This window comes from Ciconia boyciana, chromosome 6 (assembly GCF_034638445.1).
Source record: "Ciconia boyciana chromosome 6, ASM3463844v1, whole genome shotgun sequence".
NCBI lineage: Eukaryota > Metazoa > Chordata > Aves > Ciconiiformes > Ciconiidae > Ciconia > Ciconia boyciana.
The window spans coordinates 64,829,381-64,856,265 of NC_132939.1; the positions used below are offsets into that span (position 1 = coordinate 64,829,381).

The window sequence follows — 26,885 nt, forward strand, 5'->3', positions numbered from 1 at the left end:
TAGAAGGGAACAAATATAACCAAACTGCCCCCTGAGTACAGAGGAATGACAAAAAAAAAAGAAAGAGTGCTGTGTATGGGAACCGGCTTCCTGAGAACAGCCTTGAGACCTGGGAGCGGAGGCTGACCCTGGGAGGCAATGATGCTCCAATCCTGTTGCAAACACAAAGATGCCAGACACGGACAGGAAGGAAAAACTCCTGCTGTAGGATCGTGGCAGGAATAAAAAGATTTTTAGTGGCTGAGCTGAGAGGTACTGGATAGGTACGTCAAATAGATAGGGTTTAAACACAGGCCTGTAGCTAATGCAGGGAAACAAAGAGGCTTGGGCATAACCAGCACGTATTAGCCTTTAAATAACAAGGCACACAGTAGCAAAAGCAACAGCTCCTTGCATTTACCTCCCAGAAAATCTAGGAAGGTTTCACTTCATGCCTCTCCGTTTGTCATCAGTTTGACGTGCACTCTACAGAGGCAGGACAGGTCCAGAGCAGCACGGCGGAGGCTTCTGTCGGTCAGCAGCTAACGCCCAGCAGCCACGCAGGCACCCGAGGTGCAGACAAGGGGCAGTTCTGGGGCTGATATAAACCAGCTACGTCTGCAGAGCAACATGAATTGACACCAACACAAAATCTAGCCCCTGTGCCTCAGAAGGAAAACCTGTTTTTCTACGTGCTCACACACACGTCATAGGAAGACCCTCCCTGTAGTCAATACTGCAGCCAGAAATTTCACTCCTTCCTAGAAGCTGGTGCAGCTTGGACAATGTGTGGGGGAAAAGCGGAGGTACTGTTATCCCAGCTGACGACTTGTTCCTGGTGGGCAGCAAGTGACAGTTATTTATTCAAGCAGAAAACTCAAGCTATCATCTCAGCCGTGAGGTTCAGACAAAGAGAATGAATGAATGAATGCAGAGCTCACCGATAAATGATGCCTCTTTCATGGAGAAACATAAGGGCTGAAATAATTTCTGCAGCATAGAACCGGGCCCGATCTTCATCGAAGCGACGCGACTTCTGAATATGGAACATCAAGTCCCCGCCATTTACGAACTCCATCACAAAGAACAGGCGATCCTTCACACACGCAAACACAACAGATATGAACAGCATTAATCATATCCTCTGTCAGGCTTAGAATTTTCTAAGTAAAACTATTAACTCCCAAACAATAACAGATTAACAACCCATGAGATGTTAGGGAAAAAACCAAAAAATCCTGGTTTTTTCAGGAAAGATTAAGTCAATACCAGGAAGATCTGTTAGTACCTCCTTGCCCTGCACTCCTCCCAGAAATTCTGCCCCCAGTCATGAAATGAATTCCTGCTCACATGTGGATTAGGCATATCAGTAGGCATGGGCTCATCACTGACCAGCTCCCGTTGGGTTTCCCCGAACCATCCTTAGCCTGAATCAGCCAAGGATGGTACCCCTTCAACAGCACTCTCTGAGCTGAGTGGGCACAAGAGAAATCTGTAAAAAGTCACTTGCTCCCTATTAAACACCTCAGATCTCTGGGGAAAGATGCTCTGTAATATAATGCGCATAACCAGACTGCTCACAGACTGCAGCTTGGCCACAACAGCGCAAGGGCTCAGCAACAGCAATGAAAACGTTGTCTCAAGGTATCTCAACGCTATTTCTGGGGAATGTGTGCTGTTTTCCAGAATGGGGTTTCCTGCCATACGCTTGCCTGGCAGCTGCTTTTTGGGCCCTCAGATTTCAGCTTTCCTCATAGCTCTGATTAACCTGCAGAGACCTCTGGGTGATGAAGGAACTGATAAGGACAAAGTATAAACCAAAGTTTCTGCTGGGCAGAAAAGCAACCTGTTCAATAAAGTTCAGCTCATTAACCACAGCTGCTGGTGTCTCAGGTTTCTTTTTTGGCTTTGTTCTGGTTTTTGCAAGAGTCTACAGATAGGGAAGGCACTTAAGCTTAAGCTGCATGCTCAACAGTCGGGATATGGGTTTAGTGGGCACAAAAGGGGTGCTCGCTTAATTGTGAGAGGAAGGACACACAGTGATTTGTCACAAAACTAAACCCTAGAATTGTTGCAGTCTGGTTCAAAAGTTTCCCCTAGTAATTGTTTCAGGACATTCAGTACTGATTGTTTCAGTTTTACTGTGAATATCAGGAACAAGCGGACTGGAAAAAAGGCATACCATTGAGTTGAGACCAGTCAGCCTTTTAAAGGTACTATTTGCCCTTCTTTCCCCACAAGCCCCTTCCCAGGTGTGATGTTAATCATCTACAAGCTAGTTTTAAACCCTCTCTAAGTTTAAGAGGATAAGCATTGTTATGCTCCACTTTCTGGCAGCCAGCCAGCTTGAAATGACTACTGGTATTAACATCTTGAGATGCACACAGCAGAAGAAAAGCAACGAGGAATCCTTTCATTCCTCTCTGGACACGAGCAGGAAAGCAAATGGCTCGTGACAGATGAGGACAGCTTGCTTCTTGTCACCGTCTGGGGCTCTGCTCAACAGCTCCTTCTGGGCTCCTTCCAGAAGCTAAGATAGATGTGTTCCCAGCAATCTCGCAATACTACTGCGTGTAGCACCAAGGCTACGTGTTAAGTGCTATCTCCAGTCCATATAAACAACAATACTTCATTGTTTCACCTTGCCTTTATTATAGGGCTGCTGAAAGACACTCAAGCTGGCTTGTCTACGGCAGCAATCTAAGCCAGAGCAGCACAAACCCACCATCAGCCTGGGCTCTTCAGCCCCCATCAGATCTCTAATGCCACATCTTCGCTGCAGTTGGTTAAACCGAGTCTGGCTATGCTGTGCCTACCTGTTCGGCAACCCTTCCTCCAGCTGCAGTGCAGATATCGCCTCTGCCTTGCTAGTCGGGCCAGCTTTTACATCTCCTTGTTATTCTTTCCCACCTCCTTCCTCGCTGATCTCTCCACGTGCCACATGCTTATCTAGCCCAGCTTGTCCGGGTATCTCTTCAAGCCCGTACTTAAAAAAGAAATCCCTCTTGCCAGCTCTCCAACAGGAAGTAATTTAATTTACCAGCAACCTGATGAGGGATGTATGTGTGTGTGTGTATTTATGGAAGTAATATATACGCTTGTATAAACATGCATACAGTTAGGTGAACATGCATATATTTTCTACTCTTTCCTTAAAGGTGAGCTTCAGGGAAACAAGGTTAACTCCTCCTATCTTAAAACATACACATCCTGCTTCTCCAGTGCTGGCAAAACTCCACGGCCCACCTGGATGTACTCGTCTGCACTATGATGCTTAAAGGAAGATACTACTACTTCTTTCTCAAATGTTCAGGTGAGCACAGAAACAGCCGGTTTTAAAATTCACATCACTGCTGACACAGAATTAGCATCTTTTTATTACAAACAGCTCTTGCTTCAGACTAACTGCAAACCTGAGCAAGCATCATTGCACGTGTTACATGGTGCTCACAAGCGTAGCAGCAGCTAACACCTCACCTCCACCCATGGTCTCATTTCACAGGTCAAGCATAAATACGGATTATTTCATTACAGAAGCTCTCCCATTTAGGCCTAACAAAACTTTGGACTACCCTTTTTTTTTTTTTCTTCTTAAAAAGAGGTCCAGCTAATTGTCTGTCCAGTTTTCTAACACTTAGAAATCCCCTGAGGCTGCTGAAGAAAACAGCAGGATGGGTATTACAAGCTGTTTATAATACAGCATTTGTGCATTGGCCTGCTACATACCTGGCAACAATATGAGAAAAATCAGCACTAATGACCACCTTTTGGTGACCAGGGTCTAAGAGCCAAGCAAGGTCGTCCATTTTTACCCTTAAGCAAGGCCATCAGCTTGCCAAACTGCACAGACCAACCACTCTCCCAGGAATCACTGAGAAATAAACAGTGGTATTTTGGGGGCAGGGGGAGAAAGCAATTTGCAGCAGGCAGAGTAAGAGTGAATAAGTACCTTAAATAGGGGCCAGGAAAAGGAAATCTTAAAAGAGCAGATAGTTCAGATACTTGCAAATTTGACCTTAGAGTTATGTGCCTCCTTTCCTGGGGTCTACCAGCAGGAATTAGGAGGAGTTGAAAGCTGGAGTGTTTTTTGACAGGGCTTAATGCTGAAATCCTCGCATTTCTATTTTTCTGGTTTGCATTGCTCAGAAGTCTTCCCTGATCTGCTATCTCTGTTTGACGTCGGCAAAAGTAAGAAAAGAGCACTGAAGTCAACAGGAAACGGTGACACGAAAACCTTCGCAGCAGCGGCAGCCACATGAGGAAATCGTGTTGCACCATTTCTGGACTGGGATCGAGATGAATAAAGCTGCAGAGCAATTGTTACTGTAAATTAAAGAAACACTTGGAGGAAACAAATGAAGTTCATGGGATCTAGAGATTAGCCCTGCCAATTTCAGTGCAAGAGAATTGTTTGGGGCTTTTTTTATTTTTTAAATTTCAGTTTGCCATCTGTATTTGTTCACCTATTCACCTATGTACTTCCAGCAGGTATTCATAGGTATTATTCACCTATGTACTTCCAGCCGGGCAAGGGCTGCTGGAAGTACATACTGTGTCCTAAGGACAGTGTTTGACAGCAATTACATATACCCGCTTTATTTGTTTGTTGTCTTAGTGGGGCGTTGGTGGGGCTTGAAGAGAGTCCCTGATTGCAAAAGCCACTGGGTGGGACAATCCGCATACTGGTTACTGCCCCTTGCAACACAAGCACCCACTGAAATCCAACTCAAACATCACTTTAGCCCTTTGTCCTCACAAGCTCTACCAGAAAGCTGTTTTGAACCCTCCTACCTTTCCTTTTCATCATCACAGGGGGAAAAAGAAAAAATCCATATTTTATTAAAAGAGCATCCTTTCCCTCCCCATGCCCAAAAAAGGCCAGCGCGATGGCTAACTTCCACCCTTCCAGCTAAGAGTCACAGCTGACATCCACGTACAACCCACACAAGACCAAAGACCTCTGCAGACAGCGCGGGTGAGAGGCTTATCTCCCGTCACAGGCTGTCATGCTAAGTAAATCGGCCAGGGCAGCACCGCTGCCCCCATTCAGGCAGCGCAGAGGGAGGAGATGGGGGAAGACAAGCGTTTCCTCCAGGCAGATGCGGAAGAAGATAACAGCAAAGCTGCCTCCTCTACCCGCCACCCTACAAGAGCTGCTGTGCCAAGGGCAGTGTGGAGGGCAGAGGGGACGGCTCTCAAGAGAGTCGTCGGTGGAGGTTCAGGAGAGCCGCTGGAAAACACCGACGGGGCCTCTCCAGCCTCCAGAGCCACCGGGAACAGGCTTGGACAAGCTCTGCACATCCCTGTTGCAGCAGAGCTCTCCCAGCCGCTGCTTCTGCCCACGCCGATTCCTCTGCAGGACAAGGGGCTAAGCTGCCCACCAAGGCCACATCCCAGCAGAAATTTCGCCCAAGCCTTCTCTTTAGCTGACAGCTGCCATGTAATGCAGCATCTGGAGGATATGGAGACCTGGTTAAATGCCATTTAGAGCAATGGTCCAATTCCCGTCCCCCCCCCCCAAAAAAAAAAAAAAAAATCAGCCTGGCTCAGGAATTCCGCTAAGTCTGCATTTCATCTTTTTGGAAATAATTCATGCACACAACTCCTTCGAAAATCAGCTTTGGGCTCAATCTGAGTTCACTGAAGCCAAAGGGTTTCCCCAAGAAACAGTCCTTTTTTCACTGTTTTGGCAGTTTATGCTTTGCAGAGCAGAAGGCAGGCTTTCAAAATTATCTCCATACAGAGACAGCTGTGTCACTGCTTCCCAGCAAAAGTTTATTGTTTCCAAAAAGAGTAGCAGGGCTTAGGGAGCTTGCAAACAAATTATTACAAGATAATTACAAGAGCTGGCAGGCTTCCTCAGCGCTCCCAATGTTCCTGTTCTCCCTTCGTGGTCCACAACCCCCACACAAAGCAATCTGCCTCAGGTCTTGCTGGGAGTGCGCAAATAAACCGTGCTGTCTCGGTACCGGGCTTCGGAAAGCCCCATGTCCAACTCCCCCAGCACTGCGAGCGGCCATCCATACCTGGGTCAAGTCACACCAAAGCACAGGACCCAGAGGAGGAATAATAAACAGGTTTGTTTCTCGAGATTTATCTTCAAAGGAGTAACACAGCCATGAACCAGGCGCAGACGCTGCTCTGTGCCGAAGTGTCTCCCCTCCATACCCAGCCCTTTGGCAAGGCAGCGCCGCATCCTGACGAGCTGCCTGCTGCTCCCAGCTAAGAGGCTTACAGGAGGGCAGGCTGTTCTGGCCTCTACGTAGCAGCGTTTCAAAACCAGAGTGGATCGCAGGTGTCATCAGAACGGGCTCACCAAGAGGGAATTGCCCAGAGAACCTTCGCACACATGCACACACATGCGTGCACAAGAGCCGAAGCAGATGTAACGAGCTCAGCTCCAAATTTCCAGCCAGTGTCAAAGCCGCACTCACCTGACTGCGGTGGAGCGAGACAATGACTTATGCTAGGCGAATATTTGGTCCTTTAATTTCAAATCAGAACAGCTACATTAAGCAGAGGAGAAGAAATAGTCCGCACTATGCTTGCTCAGCCACAATTATTTGCACGCATTAGTGATGCTTCTTAAACACGGCCACAGCGATGACTGCCAGGGCACCTGCCGCCGCTCCGCTTGCCGCCGCAGCCCAAAGCTCCCAGACGAACAAGGCGGCGGCAGAAAGGCGGCAGGTTTTACAGCCATCTGCTAGCTGATTTTTGGTGTTCTGTTAGCCGTTTTACCTCTCTGCTTCAGTGACTGCAGAAGCACACGTCAGCCTCAGGAACCACTTCTGCCTAGGAGAAATCAAGCCACGGCAAGGGAGCGTGCCACAGATGGCACATACAGCCCCCAGGGCTATTGAGACGGGTGAGACGACGGTGTGCCGCGCTGCATCTGAAAGGCTGAGAAAGGGAATGTTTGTTTCTTCCACTGGTTTTGGGGTGTTTTTTAGCCAGGAGGAGGTGCAGTGAAAATTCAGCAAACTCAGAAAGGGGGTAAGGCGCACGTGGCATCTCCTCCAGGCTGGGCAGCTAGCGAGTGAGCTTCTGAGAAGCACAGTCACTTCCCCACAGCGGGCTCATTTTCAGCTCCTTTAACAAAGAGCCACTGGCATCGTCACAGCTACGGGAACGGGGCAGTTATCACCAGTTATCATTTAAAACCACGCTCTGCTATCTGACGCTGCTGATAGTGGGCACAAGGCAGGCTTTCTTACGCCGCGGCAGCGAGGCACAGAAACATCGCCTAGAGAATAACAAATTGGCTCCTGCCATTTGCATAAATAAACTCTGCGGGGTCCCTCAGGGTAAAGGCTGCTGCGCGCATGTGTGCACGGCACAGTATTAACGCTGAGCTCATTCCAGAAGAGCTGAACAACGACAACCACAACCCAGGGCGAGCCGATGGGAGTTGTGGGTTCCCACCTGCCCCAGGGAAAAAAAAAAAAAAAAAAAAAAATCATGAATCTAACTACACCCTCCAAATTTCCGCCCCCATTTTCTTAACCACGCGGCTGAAATTTGAAGCCCACATGCTGGAGGGTTTTTGTAAACACAAAAATTCAGACATTTCTCTGGAACAATGCATCTTTTGGGATACGCAAGTGAACCATACGCACGTCCTACCTCCTCATCCCCTCCCCTCAAGACGGTCTAATTCACAGCAGGATTACATGATTAGCTCATCTTTTGACTAGAAACTTTTACTCAGCATACATGCAAGAGTGATTTTTATCACTCTTGTTCATCTGTATCTGTTCCATTAGAAACAAAACAAAACCCCAAACTAGAAAAAAAAAGAATCTCAGGCACTAGGTCAACCAATTAAATTACATACAAAAAAATACCTGTGTAATGCAAATTAAAAAAAAAAAGCCAGCTTGGCCACCATTAAAACAAAATATCCAAAAAATACAAAACAAATTGAAAGAAGAAATAAAGAAGAAATAAAATTAAATCTTCCCCTCCAGATCTTTTAAAATGGCACAGAAAACTACATAAACACTCCTTCCCACCTGAAAGATCAAAAAACAAAAGGCTGGCTGAACTTAGAGGGGAATAAATTGAGGAATAAGGAACTAGAATGTATCAAGCTATAGGCATCGCCCGTTAATCAAAGATTTATAGGACATCTGCACCCCCTCAGCTGGCTGCTGGTATCGCGGTGTTTCAGAAGAGAGCAGCTCTGTAAAGATCATGCTCTTTTTACAGCCCTCAGTTCAGAAAAAAGCTACTGGAAATTGGTGTTTCCAGTTTGGAGTGACCAACCTGAGACAGCTCTGGCCTGTTTTTAAAAATACTGAACTCCGCAACGTCTGCTAGCCTCAGGCTGTGCTGGGGAAGGCTAGAGACCTCTGTAAGCTTGGCCAAGGGTCTTCAGGAAAATTGAGAGTGCCGAAACACCCCAGGTCACTTGGAAACAGCTTGCCACGAGCGCTTTGTGGATCCATCCTCTCACCTTAAATATCACCTAGAAAGCAATACGGATTCAAAGAGACTGAAACCTAAAGCACCAGTGGGTCGCACCTCAGCTAGTTACCTCTCCTCTGAGCTTCGATTGCCTTCCCCCCCAATACTGACTGGCATCTGCTCACTCGGGCTGCTTGCGAGTTTCTTCCATTTTGATCCCTTTTTATGCCGCAACTTCCCTTGATTTTAAGGCCAAAGAAAAATATTAGTTTCATGTACTGTGGCTAACCATAGGCAACTAGCATCTCCTTCAGCTACCCTTGCACTAAGCTTGATAATTTGTCTAAGTTACAGTCTCTCTCCCATAAGCCACTGCAGATGGAGACAGGCATTTTCGCAGCTTCATAAAAATGCAAGTATCCAAAGTCCCTCAACAACCAGGGGTGGGAAAGTTACACTCAGGAGCTACAACACGATAATGGCAGCTAACCCTTCAGTTCATGTTTTCACTTCAGCTCCTATCACCTCAACGTGCAGCCTAAGTGTGGACACCCAGCAAAGTTCACAGATAAAATCAGAAATGTCAGCCTGATCTTGTTTCATCTTCGGCAAGCAAAACCACTCTGCCTACAAAAAAAAAAAAAACAAACACCCCGACTCCGTATGTTCCTGCAATGAAGGGACCACGGCAAGGTGTGACTGCACTTTCACACCGGGCTTTGGAGGCCTTACACATCTGGTTTACCAGAAACTTAGGCCAGCATGCCAGCAAAGATGTCATGGGTTTTTGGTAGATGCGAACACTGCAAAACTACAGAAAGAGTTTTGAGCAGTTTGAGCAACTACAGTTTTGAGCAGTCTGCCTTTATTTGGTGCTAGACAGGACAGGAGCCAGAGAAAGGCAGAAACCGACCACCTCTCCCGTGGTCGCAAAGCCAACATGAGGGCACCATGGCACAGGCCCACAGAAGCCACACCAGAGAGCAAAGATGGAGAGAGGAAATTCCCCTGTACCTCCCTGTCCAACAGCCCCCCCAAAAAACCTAACTTGCTGCTCCAGGGCCCCAGGTAAAGCACAACTCAAGCTCCTTCAAGCCTGACTTCAGAAGGACTCCGCAGCAAGCCCCCAGTGGGGTGCCTCCCTTTCTTGCCTGTGTTTACAGCCACAAGGCATGCGAGGCCATACCAAGCCTTTTGGAAAACACCAGGCCTATGAACAGGATGCCCTTGTCACCATCTTCACTTGATTTTGGCTGGCAGCAACAAAATTGAAGCATGCGCTGGTCTTCCAGCACAGTGGCTTGGGGCTAGCAACAGTCTCAGTGCTCAAGAACAGGGGAAAAAGTCTCAATGCTTGCAGAAAAGCATCCAAGAAGTGTACTTGGCTGTCGGGTGTACGCACATATTGAGTTGTGCCTCTCCGACATGCCAGAGAGGGAAGGCTGGGGGTTTAGAGCCTGGGAGATGATTAAAGCTGTCCTCTCTACTCCCAAAGGGCTCCCTCCCAGCGCCTTTCAAAGAGAACAAAGAGGCCTCACTGCTTCCTTACCACCCACCAGCATGCTCCAAGCCCTGTGTCAGGACGCTTGTTCATCTAACCAGAGCCCCGGGAAGGCTGCTGCTGCCTTTCCAGCCTTCCTCACCTCCACCATGCCAGGCTCTGCCCCAGGGCTGCCCTGTGCTCTACCCACTTGGTGAACGTGGAGTGGCTGGTGGACAACACCAGGCTGATGCTGGACATCCCCTGAAGGGACTGTAACCAAAGGAATCCCCTGGAGGGACCATGACTGAAGGACTCCAAGGACATACAAGGGCACCTAGACCTCTCCTGTGGCATCCAGGGACCAACGGGTGGGTTGGTCCCTGTATGGGGCTCTGGAGGTCCCCTGGAGGGACCACGACTGGAGGTCATGGAGGGACCATGACTGGAGGACTCCAAGGATATACAAGGGCACCTAGACCTCTCCTGTGGCATCCAGGGACCAACGGGTGGGGTGGTCCCTGGGAGCCAGCCAGCTGCCATTGTTCAGTCCCACCACCTGAGGGCTGGTGAGCCCTCACTTGAAAATTATGCCTCCGTCAAAGGCTCCAGGTTAGCTCTAGCACTTCTAGGAGGTGAAATACAGGCTCATCTCTCTGAACACCTGGGCGATCCATGACACGGTGCCCACACTGACCCTGGGAGAACTGTTTGAGCACCCCGGGAGTCAGCGGAGACGTGAAGAAACCTTCCCCTTCCATGTCAAGAGCATGACATCAGCCCACAGCTTGCCAAGGGGGTGGAAAGCTGCGTGCCGGACAGCAGGCTGCCCTTGTAAAACAGGACCGGTTCAATGATTAGCTGCCCTGGAGTCCCTAGGCCAGTCCCTACCAACTTCAATAGCACCCCTGCTAGCTATTATCTTGGAAGGACGCTCGTTATAGAAAATCAGTCCCTCTGCCAAGTTCTCATGTCTCACTATTTTTGGAACGGCAGGGGCAGGCTCTGTGCCTCAGCAACTGTCAGCACAGCCACACGGAGAGCAAATCCATATAATGATCAGGCTAGCAAGGACAGTGCTGGAAACAGCATCGCCTGGGGGACACTCCCCTGGAAGCACCCTGCAGTCATGAGGAAAGGGTAAGGGCAATAAACATAAAACCCAGAAGCTATTTGACACTATTTACATGGGAAGCTGATCTCCCCCAGCCCTTTTCATTCTCATGCATACAAGTGGAGACAAAAGGATTTAAAAGCAAACCACCTGTGCAGGAAGGATGGCTCCTAAACCCCAAAGAAGACAGGACCTACTTACTGCAAACTCATTTTAATTAAAACATTCCAGGATCCGCATTCCCCAGGATTAAATTACTGACTTAGCTATTTATACATACAGCCTCTTTCACCCATTCTAGGACAGTATCGTTGAGGTGTTGGATGACACCAGTGGCAGGTAAACGGAAACGAGCATTTTTTGGTGCCTGTGACCCCTAACGCAGAATCCACGATTACCCGCAGGTCAGCCCCAGCACCTGTCAGCAACTCACAGATTACTGCAGTGGGAGCATAACCTTCACTGACACTACGGGATGATTCTAAGGGCCCAGAAAAAGCAGAGGTAAATGGCTTCGGCAAGGTGGAAAGTTCCCAAGGCAAGGCTTTCAATTAAAAAAAAATAATAATAATTTAAAAAACCCCAGAGATGTGGTGAGCAAGGAAGACCTCGCATAAATGCAGCTGGAGCAGGACTGCCCCCTGCAAGGGACCAGCAGGACTCCTTCCTTACCTTTCACAGGAAAGGAATCTGGAGGTGCAAGTCCAAAACTGCCCAGCCCAGCGCTGGGCACGCAGAGGGCCATGTCCAACCTCTGCCAGCCTGCTGTGCAGCTAATATTTCCTCTTTAGGCTCTGAAAACTGTGACCTATACCAGGCAGAGACAACACTTGCAGCTCCTACCACCTAGTGGCTGCAGTATTTCTCTGCGACAGAGCAAGGAGGCTCTTTGGAGGTCAGGCAGCCTCAGCCCACCCTGGGCTACTAAAGCAGCCCTTGCCAGCGGGTATCACTTATGCTGCAGCTGAGACTAAATTAGGACCACACTGAGCACACAGGCAGCACAAGAGAACAGAAAACCTGTCTGAAAACCATCAGCAGCTAATGTAAGCACAGAAAAAACTCGGCTAGCTCTAAAACAGGTGAGCAAAAGTAGCAGTAATATAGTAGCAGTAATGAACTCAGGCAATGCACTGCTGTTTCTGGTACTTGTGCCAGCTGAGCTAATGCGAGATTACTAGCACTACATGCCATCGCAGTGTGCAGCACAGACGTGCCCCAGGCTGTTTAAGTCAGCCCTAGGCTGCGTAAGTAAGGAGAAGAGTTTGCTGGTTTGGGTGGAATGTTATACAAGAGTCAGAATTCAAATGGCTCAAGATCCAGCCAAACCCTCAAACCCTTTGAGCACTCTGTCCTCAAACTCCTGCAGCATTTCAGGTGCTTCCAAGGTCCTTCCTTTCCCATTTCCACAATTTCCTCTTGAACTGGGGAGGGGGGCCCATAACTGGACATCCCTATTCTAGGTGCAGCCTCACCAGTGCCAAGCAGAGGGGAGAATGACTTCCCCTGAGCTCCTGAAGCAGCCCAGCACATAATTTAACTTATGTGCAATGAGACTGAACTGCTGGCTCATACTGAACTTGGCACCTACCATAAGCCCCAGGTACCTTCCAGCTGGGCTACTGCCCTGCCAGTTAGTCCCGGCCTGTCTTGATGCATCTTAGGGGATCAGGCTCTGACTTTGCTTTGACAAATGGTAAGAAGCCTCAAAATGCTAGTTCTTGAAAAATTCCTAAAGGCAGGCACAGTAGGTCATTATTTATCCAGGTTCTCCATGGCAGACTGGCATCATGCTTTGTTTTTTATAACATGAACCGTTAATACCACATTTTCAGAGTTTGGGCTCTAAGTGTGATACATGTGATGTGGCTTTCATGTAATTGCAAGTGAAACTAGGTATTGTTTTGTGTAACCCTCCCCCCAACTCCAAACACAAGAAAGTGCTTTGGTATTTTTAAATATGGCTGCAGGCCAACATTTTGAATAAGTGGTTACTGCTTTGTTTTATTTTATATAGACATATATTCTTTTCTGCCAGGTTCGTGTTAATGGAGGGGCTAACCCAATGCCATGTAAAGAACAAGCAGAAACCCTAAGTACTCCATCAGCCCGGTTAAGCCCTCCTGGAAGGACTCTGTCCAATGAATACCCTGCTGTTGCAGTCATTTCGCTGTTATAGCAAAGGGATTTAATTATGCTTTTATAAGCAATTTACGTCTGGTTATTCTGGATTGAGGTGGGTGTCACTGAGTGCAGAACACGGACAAAAGACGCGATGAACCACGTTAGTCTGAAATCTTTTTTTTGCAAACGCTTCCCTTTTATGTTTTGTTTATTATTGGAGGGAAGTGGTTTTCTGTTACTGACAATCCAGATAATGAAGCAGAGGGGGATTCAAATAAAGGAGGAACCTGGGAAAGACTGGAAATAGCAGGACCCTGCTATTTCCAAGCACCACTCCCTTGGCACCCTTTCAGAGACTGACCAGCTCTGCGTTCAGGGCAGCAAGGGCTGAGGGGTTCTTCCCTCCGCTCCTCTCACGAGAAGCTGCTCCAGAAATTCCTGTTCCAGGCTGCTCTACTGTTTAGCAACCTCCTTTTCATTTCCAGTCTAACTGTATCCATGGCTAGTCTAGACTCATTTAATCTTAGCCAGCATCTTGACAGCTTTGTTTCCCTCCTCAGTGTTTGACATCTGCAGACATCAATCAGATCCTCTTTTTGCTTTCAATTTGCTAGTCTAAACAGGCTGAGTTCTTCCCTTTTTTTTCCCCCTTTGCAAAAGACTCTGCAATTACTTCATCAGCCCAGAAGACCTTGTCTGCACCCATAGCAGATTGCATTCATTTTTTGAACATGACGGATGGTACTAGCACAGTCACCTTAAATCTTCCCTCAGTTCATGGGAAATACTCTACACAGCACACTTGCTGTTTTCACATCTATGTTGCAATTCAGTAAGCAAAGTCATAGCAAAAAGCATAGCAATGGGTGGCAAAAACCACCGCTATCCCACATCTGACCTCAAACAACACACATCAGTACTGGACTTTTCCAATATTTTACATGAGAACTTCAGGAAAGCCATTAAAATTTGGGCCCTGTGTCCTCATATTATGAAATAAAAGAGGAGTTTGCTCGGTTACTAGTGAGCTTTACGTTTTGTTTCTGCTATACTGCACAACTGCTCTGTGAACCGCACAAGCTGTATATAAAAAAAAAAACAAACAAAAAACCCACCTTGTTTCTATTACATGCGTCTACCCAAGGGCTCCACCCTAAATGAGCACAACTCAAACTCCATAGCTGGCTGTTGCATCACCCCAGTGAGAAGAGAAATGGGTGGGTGGCAGGATGCATTTGTCTGGCTTTTTTTTTGTTGGGGTTTTTTTTTTTTTTTTTTTTTTTTAGTATTTTGGGTTTATGTAGGAGGTGTGAAGCCACAATTAAAAGGGCAAGTTTATCCTGCCTCTTCTAAGAGGCAAACAAGCTCTATTACCATTTAGCAATGGACAAAAAGCAACTGGAAAGGAGCCCAGGCAGTTTGGAAGAGCTACTAGGACCAAAGCATTTTCTGCAATGTAACAGCTTAGCTCGGGGACTCCCAAACTCACCTTGCTGGGACACAGCTGTGGCCACTGCCTCCATCCCAGCCACTCCTCCCTCCGCCACCCACATCAGCAAGGAGCTCTCAACCCCATGCACACACCAGAGGAGGCTCTAAGCTGGACAGGCAGCACATGTGCAGTCCTCCGCTGAGGTATACATACCACAAGTGACAACAATGCTATCATTTGTCTTACACGAGATGAAATACTGACTGTGTATGGATCTGATTCAGTGTCCACCCATGTCAGTAAGATCCCTTCCAGTAACCCCAGAAGAAGCTTTCATTCAGTTCTGAGCAGCATACAAAGGCTGGTAAATACAGGAAGCTACCCCTGCTTCCAAGTACAATTCATTGAGTTTGTAGATAATTCAATGCAAACACAGTCCTGTTAAAATTCAGGTAGCAAGACAGAAGAGCTTGAGATCCCACAGCAACCAGAGGACACCGCAGGTCTGTAGACATTTGTGCATATGCATTTGGAAACATTCAATGGCACAGAGATGTTTCTAGGGAAGACACAAAGAAAGGCTTCCCTGTTATTATCATTTTGTTAGGGAGCCTAGAACAAGCCAGGATTTTGTTTGTCAAATGCCCAGCAGATGTTAGAGGTGGAATATAGCAAAGTGCTCTGTTCAGTCTTGAGCAGAGAGGTTTCTCCTGGATCTAAGGTGGACAATTGTAAAAGGCCAGGGACCAGATACACAGGAGAGTGCCTCTGTCCTGAACATGCCAGCCAGCGTCAGGAGGAAGGCTGTCCACTGCCCAGGCTATACTTACAGGAGTCTGGAAGCAACAGTAGAGCTTGGTGAGGAATGGGTGGTTCCTTGCTAAGGAAAGGATGCGTTTCTCGGTCATGGTGCATTCAACATCGTCATCTTGGAGAATGACGTCCTTCTTCAGCACCTTCACTGCATAGAGCTGCCCACTCTCTTTCATCTTGGCAAGCATCACCTAAACCAAAGGGGAGTGTAAACCGCAAGGGCTGAGCCCTCAGTCTCTATGAGCAACACAGAGCCTCTTGCACCTTCTCACGCTAGAAAGGTCAGTTATCTCATGACCAGGCTTGTGGATGCAAGTGAGTCAGCCTGTTAGTATGGGCATCAGTGTACAATCGATGACACATATGCTACTGTCTGCAGCAGGCTTCTCCGGATAGAAATGCCCACACATGTTGCTCCAATGTCTCATGCTGGGCTAGCTGGTCAAAGTAGTGCCAGAGCAAACCCCCTGAGCAGTGCCATCCATCCCACTTCCCTCCTCAGCTATCAAATTCAAATGCGCCATTTCACATTGGCTTTGTGGCAAAGCAGAGAAACGAAACCTCCATCTTGCTGCATTTGAAACTACTGCCTTGTTTCCTTTAAAGGAAAAGTCTTTATGTGCTCCAAGAAATGCTGCCCAAATGAGTGCTAATGCACACACTTGCAATTTCTGGTACGGGCCCTGGCATGCAGCTGTTCCTTTGGTTGCTAACTTTTTTCTTTTTTGTGATATCCAATTCTGCACTTTGCTGTCAGTTTGCTTTCTCTTCCCCTTTCTCCCTGCTCTCAGTAACCAACCTTGTTGCACAAAGCATATTCCACTGGACAGCCGGTGTGCCACATTATGAAATAACTTCATCTGCCTTGGAGCTTCTTAAATAAGGAATGTGGTTTCCCCCAAAAGAGCCATGAATAATTCTCACCTTTCCAAAACTGCCCTTTCCCAATACACGAAGGAAGGTTAAGTCTTTGATCCCAAGTTTGCTCGCTGAACTTTCACTAACGTTGTTGCCATCTTTCAGGCTGCCTTTTCCCTGATGTCTCAAAGTAGATCTTGAAACCAGTTTCTGTAGAGGAAAGTAAGTAAGTATCAGTCTGCAGAGAAATTGTACTTTTGCCTCAGAGGTGTACACAAGTAGTCAACCTACCAACCTGGGCATTTAGGACCTGTTCAGATGCACTGTTCAGATCCACTGGAACAGAAAGCAAGTTGGTACCACCACCCCACATAGCTGTCACGTGTGACCGGCCAACCTCGGCACTGCGCAGAGCTGTGCTGAGATGTCAACGCTGGTTCCTGACCTGGGCATTTGAAGTTGCAAACCCACTGCCCAGCAGACCCAGGAGGCAAGCCTGCCTCTCCATCCTCACTCCCCAGAAAAATAAGACAATGAGTGTGGAAATCCAAGTCTCCTGTCTAACATCTGAGCATAATCAGAGCATCAGACTGCATAATTTCTGCAATATGCGAAGTGCTGATGAGATCTAGAACCCGAGCAGACTTCATCTGAATCTCTTAGATTTCTAACTGATTTTAAGACTCTTACTCCAAGCCCAGTTCAGTGGGACCCAAAGTTAGAAAAATATTTTTCCTTCTCACAGCTGGGCTGCTGGTTTCTGCCACTGCTGTAAATTCAATGGAAGGCTGTTCATTCCCACACCAGCAGAGAGGTGTCTGCATTTTCAGGAATTGTACCAGTATTAGCACGCATTTCTAGAGCTTCTGGTCTTCATATACCGCAAAAACAAGTTAACCTCCAGTGCCCTCTGTTCACAGCTCTCCAGGTGTGAGTACGCATATAAACCACGAGTACTTTTATTCAGTTTATTAGCCTGAACAAAGTCACACGGGCTTCTTGAGCACCACCTTGTGACTACTTTGGTGTAAAGCAAAATTCTTCCTGCACAGAAGACTCGTCTCACTGCCACAGAAACGGCAACCCCAGCCATGGGGAACGAACCAAGAGCATTCAAGGACAGCACCCAGCAACACTCCCACAGATTTAAGCTTACAGCACAGTCTGAACACTTACCTAGAGCCTTTAGCCCACAAACAAGGAGAAGAGATTGTTCAACACCAAGCAGAGATTTTTATTTTCCTGGTTTCATCTCCTTTTGATGTGGAGATTATGCAAACAAATGCTAACAAGTGCTGATTGTTACAGAACTGAGAAGGGAGTGTGGGACTTGTGTTTCCCTGTAACTCCCAGGATAACTGTCCCCCTGAACTGCTACAGCGTGAAGAGCGAAGATAAGAAAGTCTCACTCGGCACAAACCAACTGAAATCAAAAGGGGCAGCACAGCCTCATGAGCAGGCTAGGCTGATACAGTACCGTGGTCAACTGATGTAGCTGACTAACTGTATGACAAGATTTACCAGGTCTGGCAAGTACGTTTTGGGTTTTAATATTTTCTTTTTGGTCAAATAAAAATAAATAGACCAACATTTTATTATGGGTTATTGCGGTTTCAAGCAAACTCATTTTTCGAAACTGCTAGCAAAGGAAACGTGATGAAAGCTTGGTAACAAGTGACAGCTCTGATTTCCCTTCCCTTTATGGGCATTTTCACTCAAGCTCTTATAGTGTGTTTTAAACTCCCTTAATAGACTCAGATATACAACAGCTGGATTTTTAGGATGCCTTAAATACTGACAAGCAGAAATTGTACACGTATGTCCCAACCCTGGCAACAAGCTCTCTAGGACCCTGGCTTGGACAGCAAAGACCAGAGCTGATATGTTGACAGGGACCACAGATTTTAGCTGGGGAAACTGTAGTGAAGAGTGAAATGGTTTCCCCAAAATCACTCAGAAAACCGGTGACAAAGCAGGGAAGAGAACCTAGGTCTCTTGCTGAGCTCTTCTAATACTCTATTCCAAGCCACAAATGCAGACAGTGCATTTGTGTTTGCAGGAAAGGTAAAAAAAGGTATGGCATGAATTATACTGACCATTAATTAGTTTGGGGTCTTATTCTCCTCTCATTCATGCCAAACAGATAAGAGAGTCAATCAAGTCACACCACTGTGAAACATAAGCAGACAACAAAGCAACATCGATAGACTAAAGCCTCTGTCAGGGTAGACCTGGATATAAAACATCCATGTACCAGGTGAAGTCTTTGCCACAAGCCACAGACAGTAACACCCTACTCACGAAGTCCAGCACCCAACGCCATCTGCCATAACTGAAGTCTCGGACTTCTGCTGCACCCATACAAAGACTCAGTTGTAAATGTTTTAGAGGAGAGGAAAAAAAAAAAAAAAAAGAGAAAAAGAAAAAGGCTCACCGAATTTGGAGAAATGCTTCCTGGTTGCAGACCCATGCATGCCAAGGTTTTAGCAAGCTCTGCTGAGTTCACCCCACAGTTCGGTGCAACATTTGCTTGGCATCGGATGTGGACGTTCATTTTACAGACTGGCAGGGGTGATGGTAAAGATGGAAAGTAAAAGCAAAGGAACAATTAAAATAACTTCGAGAGATTTATTGCTGAGAAATAATTTAGCTATTCTGCTTCAGGAAATACACTCATCTGAATCTACCCTGTGTCTTTAAACTGAAGGGATTTTTGCCATTGATCTCAGCAGAAACAAAATTAGGACTTCATAAGAGAATAAACTCCTGAAAATCAGGAATATACCCCAAACTCTCCAAGTAGGATGCCACATTGCCTGAAGCTGTTCATAAGCACATGTTTGTCAGGTATATAAATACCATTGCAGCTATGCCTGCAGGTAAAATTAGGATTTATAATGCCACAGAATTCACAACAAACTTTCCCTGCATTTGCAAGTATCTAATTTTAAAGATATATTGTTCAGTGGGAAACTAAAATCTTTCCTGCTCTCACTCGTGGACGCACCTACGCCCTCTTGTGGGAGATGAAGGCAAATGGAAATTGTTTGTTACCCACACGATTTTACAGTCTGGATCACTGAAACAAAAACATAACACCAAGACATGCTTTGTCATCAATTAACAGTGTGACAGACAGGTAGTCAACCTAAAGCAATGACCTTTTCCTCCCCAGATGCCTTTTAATTGCCTTATCTCATTAGCTGAGGAAAAGCCTTCAGGTAAAGGGAAAATTGAATGCAGGAAGCAGCAATACCCAAGAATATTTTCAATAATGCCAGTTAAACAAAACTGTGCTGAGACTGCAAAGTAGAGTCCTTCTGGAAGCCTGAGATTAAGAAGTAGATCAGCATTTTTGTTAACTCTTGCAAAGATGAATATTCATTGCTCGGCTTTCTCTTGAAGGTTGCACAAATCAAACCCACACGGTGCATCAAGAGTCTAAAAATATATGTGTTTTGTGAAAAGGCTATAGTAAGAAGCTGCTCACTTTTACACTGTAGGCCCTGTCGCATGATTCCCCAGAGCAAGGAACCGCAGTGGTCACAGAAAGTTGGGACTTTGTAGTTGTGGACGCTGAACTTATGAGGAATGTTGATTCCAAACCTCTGTTCAGTCACCTGAGGCACCAAAAGAAAAGCACAGATTTAAAATTCAAATACATATATATAAGCTGATGTTCATTTACATACAGGCATTTAAGTGCAAAACTACGAAAATAATTCCAACTCGGAAAATGTCCCAATTCATCACCTCACTGAGGCTCACTGCAAGTGACTATTGAGTGACCAACCTCACCTGCTGCGAGCCCGCTCTGGTTTCCTTGCTGGTCAGACTGGACTACCTGACAGAGCAGATTTTAAAAGGGCTGCCTAGCCAATTTTAAATTCTTAAAACCAAGTTAGAATTAGAAGTGTGGATTACCTCATCACAAACCTATCACACTAAAGTGCCACATATAAATTATGTTAGCTACAGCATTTTGTAACTAACCAGTTTTCAAATTATTAACTTGCATACTATGTACAAACATGTAATGTTAGGTCAAACTGCTGATTTTATTATATTTAATATAGAATAGTTTTCCCAGCTCCTCCTAAAATTCTCGTTCCTCTTCTCACCCTCCTTGTTATTAACAGTCTTTCATTTCAGGCCCACATTTCGCTTTATCGCTTGCTCTCATCCCCTTTTTAACCTTGTTCTTTTCCAACTGTGAATCATGCAGATCTCAAAGACACCTTAGAAAAATCTTAGATTGGCTGAAGAAGCCCATCACCATGGAACTTCTTCATTACTTTCCATTTTGTGTCTCAACATGCAGATCCTGGAAGACTGAGGGACAACCCACAACTCCACAAAGAAAAGTCAGGGATGCGACTGAAACAATGAGTTTAAAGTGAGCGGTGCCTCCTCACCTTTGTCTTCTTTTAAAATAGCTTAGAGGTGTTACAAGCCCTTCACAATCCTAAAAGAGGGGTGAGGAGACTCACCATTTAACTTGCACTTTAGCATTAAGCTTTTTAACTTATTTTCGTCTGGTTTGGCAAGGTGTCTTTTTAAGAAGTCTAGCTCAACAGTTGAGAGGCAAGAAATAACAAGCAAAGGCAATTCCTTATCTGCACTGGAAAGAAGGTTTCCGCATGGCACACAATACAGAGCTACCTCCAGATTAAAAATATTTCAATTGAATTTTCCTCAAACAGTTATTAAACAATTTCCAGTTACAGCAATAAGACATGCAATGTACAGGGCAGACATGCAATGTTACTCCTGTCAAATACAGCCAAAATGAGCAAGAAAGAAAACCTTGAGAAACACAAGTTATGCAAGGGTTCTTTTATTACAACATAAATCATTTCATAGAGTAAAGGTGTGGAGCAATGACTAAATGAGCACTTTAAATTACCAGAAAAGAAAAAAGAGGCATAACAAAGACCAGCAGTTAGATTTTAAAGCCAGAGATATCCACATTAAGAACTGGGCACCAAATTTTGATGACAACAGTTAATCATGAAAGAAAATGACCAAGGAAAACAGTGGATTTGCTATTTCTTGATGTCTTCCAATGAAGACACCATGCCTTCCTCAACTGTGTGCTAGTCCAGCCAATTACTGGAATTAACAGAACAACCAGATGATATTGCATGGCCTTTATGCGTGTCCCTATCACTCTTCCTCACTTTAAAATCTATGAATAAAGATAACACAGGGCGAATTCTATTATAGGACAACCCCAGCAACCCAGAAAACCTCAGGATTCACAAATTACAATGACCCCAAATAACCACCATGACTTTACCTTGAGATCGGTCTTGTTAGTATTGTTTTGGCACGTGCAAGCTGTAACAATTAGATGATGGCAGCGCTTGTGTACAACACAGGTGCATACTAGGAAATAAAAGAGGCATGCTGAAAAGAGCTGTTGAAAGACTCAGAACGCATCAGCTGGGGTCTTTAAGGCTCGGCTATATCGTCAGGACACAGTAAAGATGTGAAAAATAATTGGTGGCTTGGCATTTCCAAAATCTCCTAACACATCTGGAGATGTATCTCCAACCCGTTGCAACAGAAATTCTGCACTGGATCATTCATACAGTCTAGAAAACAGCTGCCTATATAAAATATGGGTGATGCCCACAGAAATAACAGTGGAACTTCACAAATGACCTAAAAAAATGCTGTTGAAATTATCCAGTGGAGAGTATTTCTCACAACATACACAAACAATATTAGAGAACGCAGGTCTGAGATATCAAAAGCCATCCCTACATCTTGGTAGCATAGTGTCTCTTACACCAGATACCCAAGTGAGTCCTGCCCAGGTTAGTTTGTCATTAAGGCTCAGTGCAATGCTTGGGCCTGGGGAGCTGGATAACTGCAGCAGAATGGTGCTGTGTCTGGGCTAATTAGCCAGTCCCCATCAAGAGGGCTCATCAGCCCTAAAGCAGAGTTGGGTTCTCTCCAGGTCTGAAGCTGGCTTGGCTGGAAGGAACTTGGATTCCTCCACACCATAACCCAGCGTGCACTACAGACACCACCAAGGGTCGTAGCTACTGTCTATGTAAGGAGATTTTTATAATGGAAACTGTATGTTGCAGATGCATTACAGGGTCCCACACTATTCTGTTTGTTGCTGACTCAAGGTTGCACTCATAAGCATCTATCAATAACATTCACTTTCACCCAGAAATTCTATGCAGGATATCCATGTTGTTTACACGTAGCTTCCTTTCACATGAGGATACCAGTGCCCTATTATATTGCGCAAGAAACAGGCTGTGTTAGAAGGCTATACTGAGTGACCATACACCTGTGAGGCAAGTAATAAAAAGAAAAATAAAATCTTACCATAGAAAAAGGGAAAGGAAGAACAACAATTAAGTGCAAACAAGCATCACCTACATCTATACAGCCGTTCAGCCAAAACATGCAGACAAAAGTGCTGCGCCAGCCCACAAGGCTGCCCTTTGAAGTCACGTCCCTAGTTTCACTTTGTTGAATTACACAGGTGGAGAAAGGAAGAGGGTGGCCATTCCAGCAGGATACTTTGTGTCCCAATACCAGCTGAACGCTGTCCTGAAGGGACCCTGGCTCTCTCAAGCCCAGCTGGGTGTCGCATGCACTCAGCAACTCCGTGGATCTGCACAGGAGGAAAACTGTGGGTGAAGCCCAGCAACCGAACCCCTAGGTGTTTGCATGAATGTAGGTGGTTGCTCCTGCGTGCATGCGTGCCGTCAGCCTGACGGCAGCTCAAATGCACAGTTTTGGCTGGCTGGGGAGGAAGAGGAGTGATGACTTCAGAGAAGCTTGTAACCGCAGGATGTCCCTGCCAGCAGCACGGGAGAGCACTCCTGAGACAGCACAATCTACACACACCCCGTGCAGGAGCACAGCACCTTACCTTGGCACTGGTATCCCTGCTTCCCAAACACGCCCCTGTTCAAAACAAAATATGAACATAATTTAACATCAGAAAGCCAGTCTTCTTGCAGATCGTTTACAGAAGAGAGATCCAAAATGCAAGAGGATCCCAAATGACCAGACCCACGGGGCAAAACTGCCCAGCAATAATGGTGCAATTCAGCACAGGGGTGTGAGAGCGTAACAAAGCACTACAAGGGCCGAAGCTTACAGGACAGGCTGTCAGCATGCATGTTATTCCCCATATTCCCCCTCACTCCAGTTTCTGAAATACCTCACTTTATTACAACACGCACCACACTTATTAGACTGATCCCAGCAGCCCACACCCTGTTATTATCTCTCCCACTCCATGCTCTTTTGAGACACATCTAAGTTTTTCTCCCTGCTCTGCCTACTCCCCCACACATATCACCCCACACCTCACACCTCTGATGGCTTTTCTGTTCTCAGGCATTTTCTCTAGTCTTTCAAGCAACTGTTTTTTCTCAGTGTAATCACAAAGCTCCACTCAAGCTAATACCTGGGGTCTTTCTTCAAATTGCTTGGGTTACTTTTTCCCCCCCAAAATAATATCTACGCTTACAAGTGAGGAACACTGCCCCATCCCCACACACTCCCACTGTGCTTCCATCATCCAAGACACACATCACCTCTGGCCTCTCTGCAGTAGACTCCAGTTTGCAGCATAAGTGTACCCTGCTAAACCTGATGGCCAAGGGGAGTCACATCGGTGGCCCTTGGTAAAGTGCTGGCTGACTGATTCAGGATCAGGGTTGGCATGTCGGTCCCCAAAACGCGAAGGGATGGGAAGCTCCACACCACTGCGTTCGAGCCATTCTTACCAGATGAACTCCCTGCAGTGCGAGCAGTACGTAGGCTGTCGCAGGTAGGTAGCCATGAATTTGTGCCCGTTCACCTGATGCACTCGCCTTCGCATCGCCCGCTGGCGTTTCCGAGTGAGGTTCTTAAAAATTCGATCCCTCTGGAGGGTCCCTGTGCGGAGGAAAAAAGAAAAAAATAATGTACACAATCATGCACAGTCATTACTCCTGTTTTGCTGTGGCACAAAATGCTTTCAAAGACCACTATTACATCCCTGGTTTAGAAGTCAGGGGACCACGCTCTAGAATAAGGAAAGCATCTGGAAGAGGCAGAGGACGTTAATTGCAAAGGCCCCTTTAGCTCAAAATTACGTTCTTCATCTAGAAATAACTGCCTCTTCCCATCTTCCTCTCACTCCTCTCCCATGTCGAGACATGTCACTAGCCCATTAATTCACAAGCTGTAAACAGACCAGAAGCTCAAGGCTAATGAGTTATTATAACTCACAGCTTTTTGGGCAATAACTCTTGAAAACATGACTGCGTGCAACCAACTGACCAGACCAGCCCCCGCTTGCCAAGCCGAAGCGATGCCTTGCTCAGTGAATGGTGTTCATCCCCTTTCTCATGCTACACTTCAGTATCGCCATTTGTAGCGATTTTGCTTCCTGTATTGGATAAAAAGGCACAGCCTAATTTTTCAAGGACTATTAGTTGTTTGACATGTGCCACTCTCAGCTTTCTTTAAAGGGCTCATTTTCCCAAGGGTAGATAATTCAAATTGAAGTTCTGGGAAGCAGGGACCCAGGAACCGCTGGCATTCAAATCTGAATTGTCCCAAAATTTAATTTAATTTTATTTTTTACTGGGTTTAGTTCAGCCATATAACCATTTCCTAGAAAAGCTTAATTTACACAAAACAAGTCACTCTTAAAAGGCAGAACTGAGCTCTAGATCAAGAAAGCCATTCCCATATAGCAGCAGACTTGCAAATCACAGCCAGCTGGTCTCTGGGATCCTTGCACAGACCAGGTCAGGCTCAGCTGAGCTTCCCAGATCAAAGCCTCATCTGGGGCACACTCGCCTCAGAAGAAAGAAATGAAATTTGCAGTTTTCAAGTTAGTTGCTTGCTGAAGGATAGGATCAGGCCCTGCTAACAAGTGCGTTTTGGGGACACACAATGGAGTCTGTTAGAGGTGATCGTGTACCGACGTACATACTCAGGACTCCTGTTTTGAGCGCGGACTGGATGCAAGACAAACGCCAGCTATTGCCAAACCCTCTGCATGGATGTAATGACACAGGAAGAGACAGGCAGTCTGTAAACTTCCCACCCATCTGATCATCCCGGAGCAGTGAATCGGCAGCAGTACCCAAACACAGCTGTTACCTTACCCTACCACTTCATTTACCCATAAAAAGGGGGCAGAGTACTTCCCTGCTTTCAACTAGCTTTGTTGATTAACCACTGGGGGGGGGGAAGGAAAAAGCTGTCAACCTGATCAAGGCTTGAAATGTAAGAGTCCCACATCACAGGCATGTTTCCCAGTCCTCTTTGTAGGAGCGGAGATAAGGGAAGCCATCCTGTCAGTACCGAACCCAGCCACTTCAAAGGGCCACAAGCCACACAATGTATTCCTCTCCGTACTCTTGCCACACAGGTTTAGAGGCAAAGCCAGCCATAAAGCTCAAGGGGTTTTTTCTGCTGTGTTCTCCTAGCCATTTGTGCTTGCATCCCCTCCACAGGCACTAATGGAAATCTCCTACCTGATGGCATAACTGCGACACGGAGCATGGCTTGACTTTAAGACAGCTTGCATTTATTTTTAAAATGGAAGTGCATGCTATAAATTAGGATTTTACCATTAAAACAAAACAAACAAACAAACAAACAAAAAGGATGTGGTAGGGCTGATCCAAGCACTTAACAGAAACCTGCTTTCTTCACTGCAGAACTTCAAGCAGCTGGGCAAAGAGACTGGCGCGGAAAAGCCTGCCTTTCTAGGGAAGTGCTTAAACATGGGTTTAATTCTCACTGAAGTCAACAGGACTCAGGGGACCACAGGAATTGCCAGACTGAATCAGAACATTGGTCCACCTAGTTCAGCATCCTGCCTCTGTCAGTGGGCAACCAGAAACACATGACAGCAAGATGGAGGAGCCCTGCAGCTGGGAGATAATTTGCCTCTTTCCCACACACAAGATGTCATTTTGATCTCCAGAAGTGAGAGCTGATGTGCAGAGGTTTAATATCCCTTCCAAACATTCAATCATCATTGCACAATTTCAATAGACTCATTATCCACCATAGGAAACATGTCTGAGAAGAACTTCAAGAGGTCAACCAGTTCATCCCTCTTCCCCAAAAGAAGATCAAGAGCCAGTTCCTTCACTGAGTCCAAGCTTCCTGCAACTTCATGTGAGACTTAAAAAAAAAAATTAAAAAAACTTTTAAAATTCCTTATAGTATTACAAAATTTGCCCACTTTTAGATTCAAGAGAACATCTCCTTGATCTAGGTTTAAGCATACTCTTAAGTGTTTTCCTGGATCAGGGCCAAAACCCTCAATCGGCAAAGTATCCTGTCTCGGCGTTCAGCACGTATAGGAGAACTTCCAAGGCATGGAAAGGGAAGAGCAGGGTTTGTGAGTGGGCGATGAGCACGTAAGTAAATCACCTAAAGCAGCAATCCAGTTACCAGCTTGCTTCATACCAGCTGCTCCATTACCAGCCCAACAGCTGATGCCCTTTAAGTTCATGCACTCACATTTACCAGAGTTTAAGAGAATATGTTCCCAATTTAGCTCATGTCGTTTCTGGTTTTGTTACAGTTCCCCTCAAGGATCCGCATGGGGTAATTGCCTCCCTGGTGCTCTCCCATGCAGCGAGAAGCCCACACGCAGCCAAGAGCAAGCCAGTCCTTTGCACCAG

At 46.1% G+C, this 26,885-nt stretch overlaps 1 protein-coding gene across 1 annotated transcript in view; it reads right to left on the bottom strand.

The window, feature by feature from the left end:
• Positions 1–26,885, bottom strand: part of PRKCH (protein kinase C eta) — a 119,857-nt gene that overhangs the window by 46,102 nt on the left and 46,870 nt on the right. The window contains exons 3-10 of the mRNA XM_072865707.1: positions 23,976–24,126; positions 23,111–23,145; positions 21,509–21,597; positions 19,700–19,829; positions 18,644–18,771; positions 16,276–16,419; positions 15,369–15,542; positions 921–1,075 (exon numbers count right to left, since the gene is read on the bottom strand). Coding sequence (XP_072721808.1) covers positions 921–1,075; positions 15,369–15,542; positions 16,276–16,419; positions 18,644–18,771; positions 19,700–19,829; positions 21,509–21,597; positions 23,111–23,145; positions 23,976–24,126 — 1,006 coding nt within the window. The remainder of the gene's footprint in view (positions 1–920; positions 1,076–15,368; positions 15,543–16,275; positions 16,420–18,643; positions 18,772–19,699; positions 19,830–21,508; positions 21,598–23,110; positions 23,146–23,975; positions 24,127–26,885) is intronic.